Source organism: Patagioenas fasciata, chromosome 10 (assembly GCF_037038585.1).
Source record: "Patagioenas fasciata isolate bPatFas1 chromosome 10, bPatFas1.hap1, whole genome shotgun sequence".
Taxonomy (NCBI): Eukaryota; Metazoa; Chordata; class Aves; order Columbiformes; family Columbidae; genus Patagioenas; species Patagioenas fasciata.
Window position 1 is genome coordinate 8104074 of NC_092529.1, and position 18599 is coordinate 8122672.

An 18599-nucleotide genomic window follows, 5' to 3' on the forward strand; every position below is an offset into this window, starting at 1 on the left:
TGAAGGGCCACAGGCTGCCACAGTTCACACATCAGTTAGTTCAGCCCATTCATGGATTCAATCTGCTACTTTACTGTAACACCATTAGTGTTATGAACTACGGACAGACCTTGAATTTGGTGAAGGGGAAGTCAATTTTCTCTTTGATGAGAGTCATACACAGAGGTGGGATTTGAAGGGTATACAAAGGCTGGATGCAAACAAGATTCTGGTTGTGCATAGCCTAAAATTTACTCAGAGAAAAGCTTTCCCTGGAAGTAGTTAGGCATAGAAAGCCTGAACTTGTAAAAGGCCTCAAGTACAAATGAATAAAATGCAGCTGTGTTCTGTTGCTAAACATTTCTGGGTTTATTTCCTTTTGAGAGCTTGGTCATTTTTGTGTGACAACTCTATACTCTTGAAAGTTTTAGTATTAAAATCCATTTATTTAAACGATTTGCTACGTTCTGATGATTATAGAGTAAGAGTGCAGATCAAAGAATACAGCTACTTCTGAAAAAGTGATGAATGAAATTTTTGAAGAACTGACAAGTGTATTTTTCCAATTCTTCTGTCAGCAACTGCTTAACATCAAACGGTGTAATTTTTCTTATAGATAACCTCTGGCACCTGCAAATTTACTAGAAACACACTTCTGGCAATAACTAAAGGTTCTAAAGCTCTGAATATGTAGGAGGTTGATGCACAAAGCTGCAAATACAGCCCAACTAATACTACCCACTCTGCTTGTATTCATTAACCTCTTGAGCTCTGAACAGTTCTAGTAAACAACCGGATTGTTTGCTATGGAATACAATAAAACACATACGAAGCTTCAGCATCAGCTTGTTGAATCTTAAGATACATAATAGAAATAGTAAAATAGACAGTATTTTGTGTTTGTGGTTCCGTAAAGGTATTCGAGTTTGCTGTAACTCATCTCCCCATAGAACATACCTTAGCTTTGTTTGCTGTGGCAAAAATAATATGAATTAAAACATACATTTATACAGTCCAATTATGTAATAATTCATCAGGGTTGTTAGCTTCTTTGTTACCTTTTACTAGCTGTAAAAGTTGACAGCGAATTTTATCAGCTACCTTTTTGGAAGTAATTTGAGTAAGCAACCTCATCTCCTTTAAAAATGGCTTCTGTAAAAACCATAAATCCAGTTTTCAGAGCAAGAAAATGTGATAAACGCTAACCTAAATTTGACAAAATCTTGCTATTGAAAAGATCCAGGTATTGAAATGATTAATTATAATACCAATTCTGAAGTGAAGCATCACAACTGCCAAGTGTAAGAAAAATAATCAATAAGCTAACATGACAGAAAAGCCCTACCAATCCCGCTTGTAAATCAATTAAGATTTTTTTAATTAAAATTCCTTCAGTGCACAATTCTTAAGAATGTAAGTCTCACGGTAACCAAAAGCAAGAAGCATACAACATTGATCTAGAAGTCTCATGCACTTAGCCATGACTCCTTCAGCCAGTGCTCTTAAGCAGCAGCCCACAGAATTTTTGGAAGCCTTCCTCAGATGTATGTTTAGGCTTGGGGAGAGATGGTATTGTGGGAGTAATACATAATTAGAAGTTGAAGAGACCCTCTGCTGCTCCAGTCACCTCTCAAATTTTTTAGAGTGACATGGTTGCTCTCTCCACAACAAGTGAGGTGAGTTGATCTTGCTTGGGTAGATGCAGATTTTTGTTCTGTCAGTGCAAAGTAGCTGATGGTGACAATGACAACTTGAACTAAAAAAGTTCCATCACATTTTAAGCATGTGACTAGACTTTGTGTTACACAAGATACTTACTGAAAGGACGAAAGTATCTTTAACCTACCAGGGACAGGTGTATGGTAAGAGTGACGCCATTGCTGAACCAGGGGAAAAACCCTTAGACACTGTACTGTCAGTGGTTACTACTATAGCAAAAGAACCTTTCGCACTTATCTTTGAAGACCCATTTCACTGCCTTTAGAGAGTGCAAAAACACGAAAGAAAAAAAAAATCAATTAAATAAAAAGCACCATAACCTTATACTTCATGTCCTACCAACATGCCTTAGTACAGCTGTTGGAACTGACTCTGTCATGAACATGTATCAACTGATCTGGAACGTCACAGATTCTGACAAATGAAAGACGACAGGAAGGCCAAAGGCCAATTATAAGTAGAAACACATTTTGTTTAATACTCCAGAGGCCATTTAACAGAAACACAAACCAAAGACAGACTGCTGAACCCACCAGCTCTATATTATATCAGCTCTAAGAAGCAAAATGTTCCTAAGGTGATTACAACAGGGTAAGAGTTTCCTGAAGACGGCAAGGAGACAAAGTTCTCTGCAATGCCAGATCCAAAGCTTCAGTGCTGTGGATGGAGCTGGAGAAAAGGAACCACTCTGAACTGTGCATAATCCCTGCGTTTCCATCCGGTTACTCTATTAGAACACATAGAAGCCAAACACTAATATGCCAGTAGCTTGGGAAGTACGCTGGAGGTAAAACAGGACAAAGACTTAAGCTGTAACAGTAATCTGGTTTTAGTATATAAGCTACAAGCACTTAAAACACAAGATGACAACAGACTTCATAGGATAATGAAATTACCCCTATGGCTCACCTTCCAGATGTGAAGTCATCATGGGAGGGGAGGGAAGGAAGTCTTTCATAAATGTTCAGATGTACAACTATGTTGCTGTTCAAAATTCTTTCTTCTGGTTTTCACTCATTTAAACAGAGATGGTTTCATATCAGCAGATTTGAGAGCGCAAGACATAAGGCTAAGCTTGCAGTTCGCAGGCCTTCAGAAGCCGTATTAAGACTTCTGCATAAAATCTCTTATAACAGTTCAGGAAGTGGATATTTTGGGGGGTTGTTAGTTTTTGTATTACACTGTACTTCTCTAACAAGGCCCTTGCATCATGGCTAGTATCCCTTCCTCAGAAATGCTTCTATCAGGACAGGGAGCAACATGTGAACAACTACCTGGGTGTTTTTGTTTTGCAAGACCACTCCTTCATTTCTCATCTGAGAGGAAAGCTGGTGTGTATTCCGCCTTGTTGAATCAAGAGTCACACACAAAGATCACATAAGGGAAGGATTCAAGTGAAAATCCAGACAGTTTACTACACAGAAATTATTGCCGTGAAGTAATCCTCAATTTACATAAAAGACTAACGCACGCATTCTGCCCAACATCAACAACAAATCAGTTCCTTTGGAATTCTGCTTTCTTAGCAAAGAGCTGCTATTTGAAATGCAATTCTTTTCGCCCCAAAACACATGCAGTTACAGAGAGGAAGTCGTGGCTTATCTCCCCAAGGAACACAATCAAACAGCTCGGTGAAAAGTGATCATCTATCCCAAGGAGAGACCACTGCAGCAAGAGGAAATGAAGGCTGTTCAGAAAGAACAGCATTGCTTCACCAGGCTGGCTCTTCCACCCCACCTCAGGTCTCCGCACGGAGATATTCCCACCTCTAACTCCCTGCTCAGCAAGGCAATCATAGAGCCCCCAGGCTGCTAACACTGAGAAATTACATATAGCATAGCTCATGGTAACATATGCATGATCACAATAGATTTAAGTAGTAAGAACCACTGCTTTGCAAGATGTTTTGAAGGCCCAGACACCTAGAAAAAAGTTCAAAGGCACCCTGGCATAGTGGCTTTTTTATTTTCCTTTTCGTTTCGAATAAGGACACCACAGGTCATCAAAATCAGTCACTGTAGCTGAAACACTCCTCCTTCTCACCATTCCTTCTTACTGTTTCATTTCTCTTCTGCATCACAGATGTGCAAGAAGATGCACATAAATCTTTTCGTAATGACATTTAATTGAACATGAAAACTAAAAAAAGCCCACTCTACAAAGAGTCTTTTAAGCAATCCAAAGTAATAGGCTTTGTCCCTTCACTACAACTTCTGAAATGCAGTATGGAAGTTTAAAGCCTTATTTATAGTATAGACAGATAAATGAAGTCTATTTATAAGCAAACTCCTCTTTAATTTATTTCTTAAAATACTATGGATTTTCACATGGCTGACGAAAAGCAGAAAGTGCAGCAAATTTCAGAAAGTTCTGCGCAAAAGAACAAAAAGGGGCTTTTATCCAAAGATTCAGAAATAGGGCAGGCTGAGTTTCTCTAACGGAGACACATTAAGAGAGTATTGCAGTGGCATACAGGAGCAGATGAGTGTAAGGAATTGTATAGACTAACATCTTTATTTGACATTTTATTTCCTAAGCAACATTCTTTAAAAATCTCGACTGGTCCCCTGTTCTCCCTTACATGGGACTCCTTCTCTCCAGCAGCCCTTCCAAACCTGCCAAACTGGTTTTAATGCCCTTCAACTGAAGGGGATCACAAATTTTGCAATCCACCTCTTTGACAACATTTATTTGACTATTGTCTTATTTTAATTCAGAAAATGTTTTTTTCGTTTCACTTATCGAGAAAAAGAACATTTCTACTAGCCTCTTAGTTCTATGCGGTCAGTTTGAGTGATTAAGTATTTCTCAACACTACAACTAAGGATTATCACCCTTTCACGTTTATTTCTATACACAATACCTACTGGTATCCCTTTTCACTACAATTTTCTTTTAAATTCATTTTACCTGGTGATATTAATAATATCATCAACATGGAAGGCTGAGGTTTTGTTTGTTCAGGTGACTGACACACATAATCCAGTTAAGTATCGTGTTCACTATGTTCTTACCTCAAGTATGTACTTCTCTAAAGATCTGACATTTTCCAGAGCCTCGGGATCCTGGTGGATAACAACTACTTCTTTCAAAGGATACTGGGGAGAAGAAAAAACAAAAACAAAACAAACTTTTGTCTTTCCAACTGAAAATAAAGAACTTCAGAAATTATTTATCATTTGAAGTATTTTATTGTTGAACTTTGCTATTCTAAACTTAATTATCCAATTTTCCCAGGCTTACCCCAAAGTTGCACATTCCCAAGGTATTGATAAGAGATGTTAAGAGTTCTAACCTTTACTGGAATGGTTTTTCTGTCTCTGATTACCCGTCCAAGCTCAATAACAGACTGCAAACAAGAAACGGCACTTTCAATTTTTTTGTCGATGAGATCCTCCCTAGATTAAAAAGGAAACAATATATTGCTTCATTTTCATTGTATCTGTCTGAGCAGATTGAAAACATTTTACCATCTTCTCTGAAATTTTCTATGAGAGACTTAATTGTGCCCTGTTTGGGGCAATTTGAAAAACGAACAAACAGGTTTCTCTTCTCTCTTTGTGGAGAAGATGAGGAAATAACTTGCTGAAAACAAAAACCAGCTATTTTTCAACCATCTTTTGTTAGCACCTCTCACAAGATGGAGACAATGGATGGAGTCATTCTACCTATTCTATTAATACCCAGTAATAAGTAAGATATACATTAATAATACCAAATAAGATGCAAAAATACCTATAATGCAACCAACTCACTAGATCTCAATTTATAACCTTTTTCAGGAACTCTAGACATTTTAGCTTGATGTTTTAGACAGTCTTATCTTTCCTGGCTTCATCGTTCTTTCTGGCTTCATCGTTCTTTCTGGCTTCATCATTTTAACACCCTTTCATTTTGATGCAAGACAGGATTGGGTGTTTTTTTGGCCTCTTTTTTAGGTTTGGGGATTTTTTTTTGTTGTTTTGGATTTTTGTTTTGGGTTTTCTTTGAGTAAACTGACATTCTACATTTTCTTTCAAGTGTACCAGCAGCCGACAGTTCTGAGAATTTGGTTTTCTTGATTTCTTGAGTGGCTGCATAAAATTAAAAGCGTGCAAGTGTCATACCACAACCAGAGGTACTGGATCAAAAGACAGTTGTGAATCAAGCGAACCAAGTTGCTTGCTGTAATATAAGTAGCAAAAGTCCCAGGATGAAAACCATGCATCCAATAAGGACTGTCCAGAACAACAGAACTGGGAAAGCAAGACTTAAAACTGAAATGTCCCCATCTTCTGCACTAGGGATTTCACCAAGATGTTACTACTTATTTTGAAGCTTTTGTTCTCCCAAAAGCCAGTCTCCAGGATGGTCCTCCAAAAACTTGGAAAAACACGCAGATCGTGAGATAGAAAATCTTGCTCCCAGAAGGGTTCATATTGTATAATGTGGAAGCATTTCAATATTACTTGTAATATTACAATATTACAACAACATGGAGCCACAAAACGAGAACAGGCTTCATGGACTGCATGCACATCCACCAAATGTAATGCAACTGATCTGTTCAGACACTAATCAACCAAGTAATACCTCAGTGGGGTTTGTAACACAGATATCAAATCAAGCTCAGCTGTGAAAGCGGCCAAGTACTTTGGCTTTATCTGTAGATAAACTAGTATCTTCTGTTAACTGCATCAAAAAAGACCTCGTATTAACTGACAATACTGTCCTTACACAACTACCAGAAAAATATTCAAAGAAAAACACAATTATGTGCATAGCAGCTCAAGGCAGAACTCTAAAATTTCAATAACTTAGTTCTGAAAACATATATTTTTATCTGACAAAGGGAACAATTGGTACATAGGGGATCCAGTAAATTACACAAACTAGTAATAGACAAAAATCCAAACAAAGTACAAGAAAAAGAGAACAGCCCTGCAAGCCATTCAAATGCATCTTATGTTTGCATGATGCAGCAGCAAGTCCGTCAGCACTAACAAGAATAAAAAGTGACTGAAGAATTTTAAAGGCTCATGCTAAGCCCATGCCTGAACTGAGTTCCTGCAAGTAGCTCACTGTTCTTCCATTACTCCATCCTATAGGAGCTCAAAACCATTTCTGAGAGCTCACTGATGACTTTTGCATTCTTTGATTACATATTCTTCACAGCACTTTCCCAGGGAACAGAAAATCAGCACCATCATTATGTCAATCTCAAACTCCTTGTTGCAATAACTTGTACTATTAAAGCTATCAGAAAGAACGTACACCTTCCTCAAAGGATATAGTATCCATAAAAGACACAATATTACTAGGTGGTTTAAATTTTTAAACTGGCATATAAAGTATCAAGGTCAGCTCCCTTGTCCTTGAGGCTTTTCAAATGGAGCTGCAATGCAAAAGGGAAGTTTGCTTCTCTCCTAGTCGGTGAGTACCAGCGGACTGCAGCGCAGGCACTAACTTCATCCACTAACGTAGCACCAAGGCATTAATGAGCAATTCAGTACTGCAATACTAGTGTCTCCTTTGGCTGGGCAAAAGAAAACAAAACACCACCATAAAAAACCACCAAGCCAAAAAATACACACACCTCCCCAAAACAAAACAACTTCAGGTGTCAAGTTCTGTCTGGGTTGAGTCGATACCAAGATAGTGCAGAGCGCATGTCCAGTACAGTCACCATGGACCCAAACCTTTGAGACACACTGGCACTAACAAAAATCCTCATCCCTCAGCATCCAAAGAAATGATCTGCCAGGAAAGTTCTCTCTCATATTATGCATCCTCTTACAAGGAAGTGGCAATCTCTGGACAATGGTCTAAATTCTTGATATGAAGCCAAAAGAACTCACTCCTCTGGCTCTGTATGTGGTCCACACAAAACAATAATTTTAATCCACATGGGACCTGGGCATCTGCATCCACTACAAAAGGCCTAGAGCTGGGGGATGCGCACGTTCTTGCAACCATACAGCCCACAGGGAAGTTTTATAATCCTTTTGGATACGTAGGTAGGCATTACAGCTCATAGTCAGCCCAAATTTTCAAGAGTAAAAAGGATATTCCATGCCCACCATAAGCAGGAAACATTATGAGTTGGGAACGTGCATTCCTGCTAATTGTTTTCCTTCCTACCTCCAATCCTTCAACGCAGCACAAAACTATTCCCAAAGCGTGGAGGGAAAATCCCCTGCTAACTTTTGACAGTGGGGTGTGAAGTATATTGCTAGTGAATTGTTCTCGTTCAGCGGAGATTAACATTAATCAGAGTTTAATCAAAACCTAAAACAGTTTTTGCTCATAGGAAAGAACCTGTTATCTATCAATCTAAAGTTCTTCCTGAGCCAAAGGAATATTCACATTATTAAAGCAGCTTGTTTTCCCATTATGCAAAACTGTTTTAAACACAAGTAAGCGAAGAAGCACTGTTCTGTGAAACGAGAAAAAAACCTACACAAATCCAACCAAAAACCAACCAAACCAAACCCCACACAACAGCTGTCTCTTACCTCACTTGAGGAAGCATGAGGTAGTGGATGCTTTCTGTATTCTTCTCCTGAACCGAGGCTGGATCAATAAGCGTTTTCAGATTCTGGTACATCAGCTCAGTGATAAATGGAGTATATGGTGCCTGTAACATTTTATTCAATCATCATCTTTTCTTTATTGTTTGTCCATTATGAATCACTAATACTTATCAATTGCATAAGGATAGTTCAGCAAAAACAATGCTTACACAGCATCTTCAGTGCAGAACTGTGACGTGCTTCAAGACATTGACTGAAATAAATGATGAAACCGCCACTACTTATTCACCTCCTTCCTGAGATTTACATATTACTTTTGTGCATCAGATAAGAAATCATAATATCTCTTTATCAGCCAGGTGATACTTGCATTCTTTATAGTACCGTGGGCCAGATAAGCTAATAAAAGGCGGATGCAGAAAATGAAACTGTGCTACACAAATCAGTAGCAATGTTTTTTCTTCCCATGTGTTCAGTTTCTGCAGCCCTAGTTTCTACAATCTACTTAGACACAAAGATGCGTGCTTTTAGATTAGCTACATTAAAAACGTCAAAAAGTTGTAGTGGGCTGTAATTCCCTTACCATAAGTCTGCACATGGAGAACAAAACACTAAACAAGGTTTCCAAGGCCATAATGCAGTCCTCAGTCCCATTCTCGCCCTATTTGAAGAATTCACCAAGAAAAAACAAACCACCGCAATTTTAGGATCAGGAAGTGCAGTTCAATAAACTTCACAAATATCTTACATTAATACAATAAACTGTTTTCCTAAGCTGTATTCATTTTGCTCAAACCAATTCAGCATGTGAAACTGAGTTATGGAGCATTTAATTCCTCATAAAGCAAAGAGAAGGAAAAGCATCATGTTATCTTCTCATTCCACTATCAGGTACACACTGACCACATTGAAACCATAGCATAAAGATTTTGGGTAATGCCATAAAGCTGCTATGGATTCAACTAACACAGACTACGAAGCAGATACCTACCTTTAGTCTTCTGCGGTTCATTCTAACATACCAGTTGGTCAGAATATCAACAAACTTCACTAATCGAGGGACCACAGTGTACAGCCTGTAAGCTAGAAGGGAAAATGTTTCCTGGAGTTAGTATTTGCCCTTTGCATCACGCTCCTCACTTACAGAAACACATTATCATTTGTAGCTCCCGTGTTGAACATAAAACTTTAGCAGAAGCATGTATGTTAGCAAGATCCAAAAAGCGATTAGACATACTAGTATGTTAAAGCCATATTTTTGAACTTGCACATGTCATCAGTTCCCATGCTTCAAGACAAATACTTCTACCACCAAATTGCTCCCCTAATCCTACACAAACACGCATTATGGAAGCCTTATGCTTTTATCTGACTCGTAAAGAGGATAGTGGATAAGAGACTACTAATCGCAAAGGATTTGGCAAATCCTAGATTTGCACATGCTGTAAATACAGCCAAGTCACTAGAAGTTTAACAGAAATTCATGTAGAATCATACAATAAAATTTTATTACCAATTACTGCCAACATTTTCTTTCCTGTTTGCCAGGTTTAAAATGAGACACCTATTTCAATGAATTCTGCCTGAATCACTCGCAATTTTTTATTATTTTTCTAAGTAACACAGTAGGCTAAGAGAACGTAAAGTAACAGCAAGCCTGATGAGGTAAGAAGACAAACATAGCTCTATTTTCAAGTTCTGTGTAACTTAAAAGCATGGAGGACTGACAGCATGAAAAAGAAGGTCATCATGAGCATCACTATGCAACTGGGAAAACAAATTTCAGTTCTTCACAAGAGAATGGGGGGGAAGTGGGGAGTGGAGAGAAGGGACCTTAAATAGGACTCGCTTTTCTAAGGAAAAACTTACATATAACTTCTCTGAAAGCAAAGAGCATTTTGATCTCTATTCTGAATAAGTTTCATTAATCAAGCAGCTGCTGAATAAAATGGAACTTTGCTTTAAAAGCCTCACTACACTTTCCATTGTATTTTCTAAAACAGAAGTGTTTTTAAAGGTAGAGTACTTGTATTTAAACCTAAAAAGGAAATGCTCAGAAGATTCATGTCATGGTGGGGAAGACATTATTTCTGTGGGTATTTGTATTCCTAAAAAATTCCCAGCTCTCTTCTAGCTATGCATTATCTAGTTAGGAGACTGCTTAAAAACAAACAAAAAACCTCAAAATAACCACACACCAAGGACAGTATTTCTTTAACAAGAGATTCAAGCTAGTCTGGAAGTGTGCATTTTTCACCTCAATAGCTGTAATCCTAGTCCACAAACCAAATGGTAGAATCTTATTTTTCAGGTCTCAAGCAAAAGGCTTGAACACGGAACCACACGCACACGCAGACACAGGCACACACAAATTTCATTTCAGGCATCAGGAGAAAACTTGTTTTGTAAAATCATTTATTGTATTGGGCACTTCTAGCAGAAAAAAAAAAAAGGTTTAATAAGGCTTACTGGTTTAAATATGGAATTTTAACCCCCACCTTCAAAAGCACAAAGAATTGCTTGCCATATTACTTTCCATAATATCTTACGAATATCTTACTACTTGCCTTATTTATCAAAGGGCCCAAATCCCAGGAGTTTCCACCATAACAGATGTAGTTCAGTGGAGAAACTATGCGACTCTTCAATAGCTAATAATTCCTTTGGTTGGTTAGACCTTGTCCAAGTTTTCTCTGCTCTCTAAAGCCCCCAAAGCTGGAGTGTGCACAGGTACCGTCCCCTGCCCAGCCTCAGGCTGCTCAACTGAGGTCAACGCTGAACTGTCAGGGACTCCATCTAGGCTGAAATATTGCTGGCTATTCAAGCTACTACTAGAAACTGGGGCAGAATTAACATGAGTTTTACTTAATGGCAACATTTTTCTGAAGGCAGGCAATCGGTGTCAAATTTAGCTCCACTCTAAAATACATTTGATTAAATGGAAGCAGTTCAGCTCAGCTAGAACACTTTTCTGGTCAGTGGTGTCTCCTTGCCGTTTGGAGTGTGAAGGCAGTGTATTCCTACAGAGGGGTGCAGGGATAGCATGTTGCAGTGCACACTGGGCCGTTGTTTTGACAGGTTGTGCCCGAACGTCACCTCCACCCCACTGTCTCACCACTATTTTAGACATGGCAGACAACATATTTTTTTAATGCATCTTGCAGATAACAGAGTTGTATGGCATTAGTTAGCGAACGTAATCATTTTATGCTCACATCATGCTACATCTACAATAGCTTCTCCATTTGTATATTCTTTTTTTCATTATTATTATTATTATTTTCAAAATCTTGGCTTCTAAAATGCAGCTTGTGTAAAGTATTTATCACCTTTACCCAGCATTGAGGTTATCATTCACCGTTATATTCTTCCCTTGCCACTCCTGACATTTCTCCTACTTCAAGTCATATGAAGTAAGAAATCTTTAAAAAAAAAAAAACAAACCCAAAGTGATTTTTTAAAAAGGATTGGCACAAGAGTATCATGTCGCACTGCACAAATTTACTGCATTACATTATATGTCTGACTGAATTCAGAGTTTATGCAGAAAAATAATTTGAAAATCATATTTAGTGATCACTTCCAAATGAGACGTGTCACTCATTTGATGAGCGCATGTTATCTCCATCTAACACATGACAATAGCTTTTAGTATCTTGAAAGTCTTTACATTGTCATTTTCCAACAGGAATTTTCTACTCCTGTTTCAAAGGGTCTTTTTGCTTTGTAAAGATGCCAGCTGACATATCCCTTTATATTTGTTTCACCTTCCTCTTAGAAATCCAGAGCAGAGAATTAAAGTTTTGACTCTCATGATCATCTTCCTGCAAATGCTATTGTGTTTAAACTGTGCACTAACGCAAAATCCCAGGAACAGATTCATTCACAAATTAATCTTCCACTATCCCACAATGTATTTTCCTCTTTACTTGCAGCATGTAAACTTGCACAGTCTGTACATATTTCTGTTTGGCAACACATGAGACTCAATACACACTACCGACAAATTTCAAGGACAAAACTTCCGTGAAGTCACATTTTCATTAACAGACAGCTTTTAGTATATTCTAGTTTTGGTAGTTTGAGGATTCTTTCTTTCTTTAATGAAATCTTCTTAGATGACCTCATCTGCCTCCTGTTACTACCAAAATGTCCAACTTTATCTACTGTCACAAGATAAAACTCCTCTTACTGGTCTTGATGAGAGTGAACATGCAGCTCTAAGAGCGGAAACACAAGAGATGACCAAAGCAGAGCACAACTGTCCTGTGTCCTCAAACTCAGACCTGACATTTAGCTGTTTCCTCATCATCTATTATCCCACTAATACCTTCTTTTCCCAAGCCCAAGAACACCCGCAGAAGGCTTCTGAAAATTCGTCAGAGTCAACTTCAGATTACTGGCATCAGTAGGGTTGGAGGTTCATTCGTACACAAGGACTGCAATGGCAAAAGCCACCTTCTTTCCAATACCTACATTTTTAGTACCCTTAAAGGCACAAAAACCTCTGCAAATCCCACCGTGACTTCACCTGCAAGTTTGCAAGCTTGCTGGATCAGACTAACTACTTCAGGGGACTCTTGCAGCACCTTCTCTTGGCAGTTACTATTGTCTTAATACTATGTGATCCCTGAGAGGCACAAAAAAGACAACATGAAGGAAGAAAAACCAGGAGAGTATCTTTTTACAGCTATGCAATATGCTAATGCTATTCCATCCTGCTGTACACGCTCCCAATACGATTACAAAGAAGTTCTCTCCAGGGAACTGTGCAGGGGAAAACTTATTTCCTGCGTTCATGTACCTCTCAAAATTATTTTACTTAGCTGACAATAGCTCTGTCCATTTTATCCTTTCTTTTTACAGCTTCCCCAAATTCTATTTGGCTTCCTTTTTACTGCTGTCTTTCAGTTACTGTTATAATATTATTAATTGCTCCAAGCACTGTATAATAGGTTGTTACAGCAACAAGCTACATCAGTGCGCTCATAGGATTAGCTGTGACAAAGAAAAACTCATCGCTTTTTGAAATCTCATGAACAAGCACAGCAAAATCTGTATTAACACCAAGGAAAGCAGCATTCCATGTATTATGGTAGCTGGTTAAAGATTTCCTTCATCTGAACTTAAAGTCTCATGTGGAATCTGGAAATTTCTGGACAAAATGGCTAGTTCTCTAATCAAAAATTAAACACCCATACATACACCCGACCAAACGTGCATACCTGCCATTTCAGCTTTGAAGAACTGAATGAGTGATTGGGTGAAAGAAAGAATCCACTTATCCATGATGTTATTGCTCTCCTTAACTGTGTTCTCATTGTAAAGGAATTCTCTTCCCTCATCCTATCATCAACATAAAAACACAAAACACATCTTAAGTCATACGGGTGTATATTCAAACCTCTATACAGAACCACCTGCCAGCCACTATTATTTTCTCACCTTTACTGTGTTACACTGGTTCCTCAAGAAAGAAAATTAAATTCCAGAAACATGTAAGAGAAATGGTTAAGGAAACCCTGACTCCCACTGCTCTCGATTTCACCAGACCGTACCTTCAGCTACAAAGGAGGTCAGTTACTCGGATCTGTTAGAAGACAAGAAGTAGTACAGCACACAACGCTATGCAGTTGTTCCTTCCCTGTTTGCAGTATAAATCACATCTTCCAGACACAGGGTAGGACCCTGGAATTTATAGAACTCTTTCATCCAGGAGAATCCAAAGTGTTTACAACAAATGTACTACAAAGATTAATTCTATTTGGAGAAAGGGTGTATAAACATAATTATTTTTTAAGAGCATGTAACAATTTCAACAGATTAAACCGTAGAAGAGGGTAAGAACCCCAACTGAAAAAACAGGTGGAAGTTTAAGGCATCCAACATGCAAATAGTACCTTTGGTTGCTTTCCAGAATACTGATGTTTGCACCCATCTGAAAAATTTCATAACACTTTGCTGATTCTAGGGCATTGCAAGCAAGACAAGTAAGCGCAGTTGTCAGTGCCTACAGCCTGACTCTTCTCCCTGGGAGCATTCTTACAACTGCTTTAAAACACAGGGGTTATATTTTCAGATTTACAATCAGTATCTGACATCTAGTTTCAAGTATTTCTGGACTTTTCCCTCCTTCAGAGTCCAGATGAAAAATCTGCTTGGATTATTCAACCCAGTATTTATGCATCCACTTACATAGCATAAAGGAGAAGATTCTTAGGAAAGAAACGCATCTTCACACCCACAAGTGCATTGGTCCAGTGAGAGGTCAGCAATCATTTAACCAACTACAATTACTGTGGTAACTACAGTAAGCATAAAATTAATATTAGACTTAATCCAGGACACTGGGATTGTAGTTTCTGTCTTGGAAGAGGCAGAATACAATGAAAAAGTTGTTTAAGCCTGTGTATGAAAGCTAATTTAAGCACTATCACCTCTAACAGCACATTCTTTTGCCTAATATGGTGCATAGGGACATTTAGAAAGAAAAATTACATCAGCTGAATTACCAAAAATATCTGCTTAAGCACCTGGATTTTCCATTGAGGTCTTCCATCCTCAATTTGGCTGGTCTTGCGGGATTTAATGGGATCACAGCAAAAAGCTGCAAAGCACGCTTCAGATAATCCAAAGGTCAAACAGGAAAAACTGAAATATGCTTTTGGGACAACGCTTAAGTTTGTCTGATGGATGCTGCCTAGGGATCCTGAGAGAAGATTTGTTAAATAGCAGGATCTGAAGTTACCAGACTTTCTTCCCAAAAGGCGTTGTTAAAAAGATAAAACCATTTATTTACATCAGCTATTTACTGTACTATTTACTGAAGTCAGCTGCCGTTATTGCTTCAAATGGCAGCTCTCCAAAGTGATTAGGCTGCTACTGCAATTTTATGTGTAGTATAAGTTTTGAACTTTTTGGCTTAGTAGACCCTCTCCCATAAAGGTCTGCACTAACAAGTGGTAACCTTCCATCATTTATCTTAGCTGAAAGATTAAAATCGGTTTCAACAGAAGCTATACAACATACCCATGAAATCTTCAATTTAAATGAAAAATCACTATAAGAAAGGAATTTTAATCTTGCTTTCATTCTGAAAGTGTAGAAACTCATGTCACTCATCCAGAAATTTTTAGCAGACTTCAAATGTAATCTGCAAGTCTAAGGCATTATTGCAGATGATTTACCTCCCTTTCCATTTCCTTTCATTTTTTTTCCCCTAAGTTGTATTTATAAGTTAGCTTTAAAAAAAATGAACTGTCATGTTACAGAAGGCAATCTTTTGCTGTGGCTAATGTATTCAGCATCAAGTATTCCCAAGTTAAACATTTTTATGCAGATTCATAATTAAAGTTACAGTAAATGAGTTAGCTCAAGAAATTGTCACAGCAGACACTACTGAAAATAACTTTATTTTCATTGCTTATCTGCAGTTCCATTTGTGTTAAATCTGTGCACTATTCAGCAACGTTCCCAGTGCAGAGACACTGGCGGTCCAGCTGTCACCCTCTGACAGCATCCTCCCTGTGATGTGGCCGTGCCTCACTACACCATGTGGGATGACAGCAAAGCAAAAGCAGCAGCACCAAGGCAGTATTCATGACACCTATTGCCTCCAAGCTACTACACAAACACTGATAAGACAATTACTAGAAAACCAACAAGGTTTAGTAGGAACATTTCAGAAGGATTGCCCCAAGCACATGTGGCACCTGGCTTTTAACTGGTGTTCAGCAAGGTGACCAGCAGCGGATCATTGCTGAGTATGTATTAACCCCACAAACTCAAAGTCCTGATCTTGTTCTCCAATTTCAAGAGTACAAATGCAATAGCATTATCACTAATAAAAGGGAATCAAGAATACCCTACTCTGAGAAATGACAGCTGTTATGTCTTGACAGTCCCCTACGTTCCACTCCTCCTTTCTGTATAAGAAACTGGGTCAAGAGAAAGATGCAGAGTGCTGAGCTTTATCAAGCAGGGTACAAACAGCAAACACCACATAAATCAACAGCAAACATCTAAAACCTGACCTAACTTGAAAAGTCAGCCTTGCACTGAACAAGGGGACAAAGATCAGATGACCTCCAGGGGTCCCTTCCAATCTAATTTTCTCTGCAACAGTGGAAAATGCAGAAAGCTCCTTCCACTTGGCTTTTCCACGCTCAAGAGATCCATACCTTATGCTGCAGGATCTGAACATTCTGGACAAGGAAGCGATACGCATTGTACCAGGGCAGGAAGACATCCTTCAGTATATCCCTTACTCCTTCCTCCTTAAATCTCAGATTTTCAGCTCTTACCACAGGAGAATTGATCAGGTATAACCTGCAAAATAAAAAAGCAATACTTAAAAGCCTAAGACTACATATAGTGATAGAAATGCACTTGAACATACAGTAAACCTTAGAGAGCTGCATAGCAAAAGAAACATACCCAAGGAGGCAGTTTCATACCAAGAACTCTAAGGAAGACAGTATTGTAAGCCTGTGACATACCGAACATATGACAGATTACCTCCTAGTGCTACAGGATTATTTTTATGATACTGCATATGGAATTCAAATTAGAATTTAAATTTTCTTTCTTACTCTAGAAGTTATTTGAAGTTGTAACACATGCTCAGATGCTGTCACAGTACAAACCAAGCACTGGATGCATGGAATTATTGTTCATCTTTAGAATGGCATCTACTGTTTCGGTAATATTTTGAATTCTTTAACAATGACACAATATCTTTCTACTCAATCTAAGTAATTTCCTCAGTTGTAAAAAGCTTTGGGCTCATTGTAAACACAGGACTAAGGGGCAAGGCAAAACAGGCAAATCAGAGTAGAAGAGATTAATGTTTTCAAGAAAAATGGTCCAAGAAGATGACAAAGAATGTACCTCTTATCAAATCCAAACCTGCCTCATCTCCAGAAACAGCTCTGGGAGCAAAGCAGAGGGTTCGGTGACACCGAGCACATATCCCAGCAGCAGCCCCTCAGGAGTCCTGCCTGGCCCAAGGGCTTCATCTCTGCATGAAACCCCCCCTGTCCAGGGAGATGCTCCTCAGCTCCATCTCTCTGAGGCTAAAAGCTCCTCATTTCAGAGAAACAGACACATCCCCACTTCCTTGCTGGCTGCGAGTTCACAAAAAAAATCACTTGTATACTTTATGCCATCCTATTCCCTAAACAAATATTCTGTCTATAGAGACAAACTGGCGTCTATCAAGTTAACTCAAAAAGAAAGAAGGTCTTACTCAGGTATCAAAATAACTTGAATGCAAACTTGATTTAGATACAATTCATTTACTTTTCCAAATATGAAAAACAAATCAAACATTTTTTTACTTTAAAGATTGTGGTGTTTCTCAATAGAAATGTATCAACTCATTTGCTCATATTTTACCAGCTTTAAAAATCCTGATTCTAAACTACTATGTCTTTACAGGCCCTTCTTTCAGAAGGCTTTAAAATCTTAATGGGGTTTGACACAGCACATTCAAGAATACCAGATCATAAATTCTGAAGGAGAGGGCTCCTTGCATAAAAATGAATACATAAAAACAGAGCTGCCAGAGTAAACAGACAGTAAAGCAGCACAGAAACTGGCATTTTCGGTACTGCATTGAGAAGAAAAAAAGAGTACTTTAAACATACAAGAATTCAAACTATAAATTTACAAAAGTACAGAACAATTCAGCATGATGAGGAACTAGTAAGTCCTTAAATTAAACTAGAATTCATAAATATATATTTAACCCAAATCTCCTATCACAATTATTGATGTGCTTATTATTTATTTCAGATGTCAAGCATAACTTTGCTAGTCTGGCCCTCGGGTACACCAGGATGCTCCAGGCCTTTTTCAGCTTGGGACTGACCCAGGACAATGACCGCTGCCAATCACCTCCACCGTTTTCCTCCTGTGCAGGCAGCAATGTGAACTAATCAGAACTATGAAGGATCCACTAAATTGCTCCTTTGCACCCACCTCAGCAGCACTTGCTGCAGAATCTGTCAGAGGTCTTCTTAAAATAGCTCTCAGGACGAGATGTTAATGCAGCTCTCTTGTTTGGTTTTTTCTTGTTTTTAACGTAGCAGCCCTACGCTGACTTACAATGTGTGACTGTTAAAATAATACTAATTTCCTGAATTATTCCAATGCAAAGATACTTAGACTTATTGTACAGAAAGAGAAATAAGGCACCTGATAAAGGAAGATTTCTAGCAATTCACTTACATGTAGTGATATTGCCCATTGAGCAGAAGATAAAACCTTCAAATGAAGCCGATATTATCAAGTTTTCTAACAACGTATGAGAAACAATAAAGCAACCTCCTTTCCATCTCTCTCAAACAGCAGTCTGTGGCATCACATAATTTCTTCTGCACTTGAGAA

General features: G+C 38.4%; 1 protein-coding gene across 3 annotated transcripts in view; it reads right to left on the bottom strand.

The window, feature by feature from the left end:
• IARS1 (isoleucyl-tRNA synthetase 1) overlaps window positions 1-18599 on the bottom strand; it is a 106568-nt gene that overhangs the window by 22320 nt on the left and 65649 nt on the right. For all 3 annotated transcript variants that reach the window (XM_071813037.1, XM_065845302.2, XM_065845301.2), the window contains 7 exons: window positions 16391-16538; window positions 13436-13556; window positions 9202-9293; window positions 8794-8871; window positions 8193-8314; window positions 4994-5096; window positions 4713-4796 (listed from right to left, as the gene is read on the bottom strand). In XM_071813037.1, the coding sequence (XP_071669138.1) occupies window positions 4713-4796; window positions 4994-5096; window positions 8193-8314; window positions 8794-8871; window positions 9202-9293; window positions 13436-13556; window positions 16391-16538 (748 nt within the window). The remainder of the gene's footprint in view (window positions 1-4712; window positions 4797-4993; window positions 5097-8192; window positions 8315-8793; window positions 8872-9201; window positions 9294-13435; window positions 13557-16390; window positions 16539-18599) is intronic.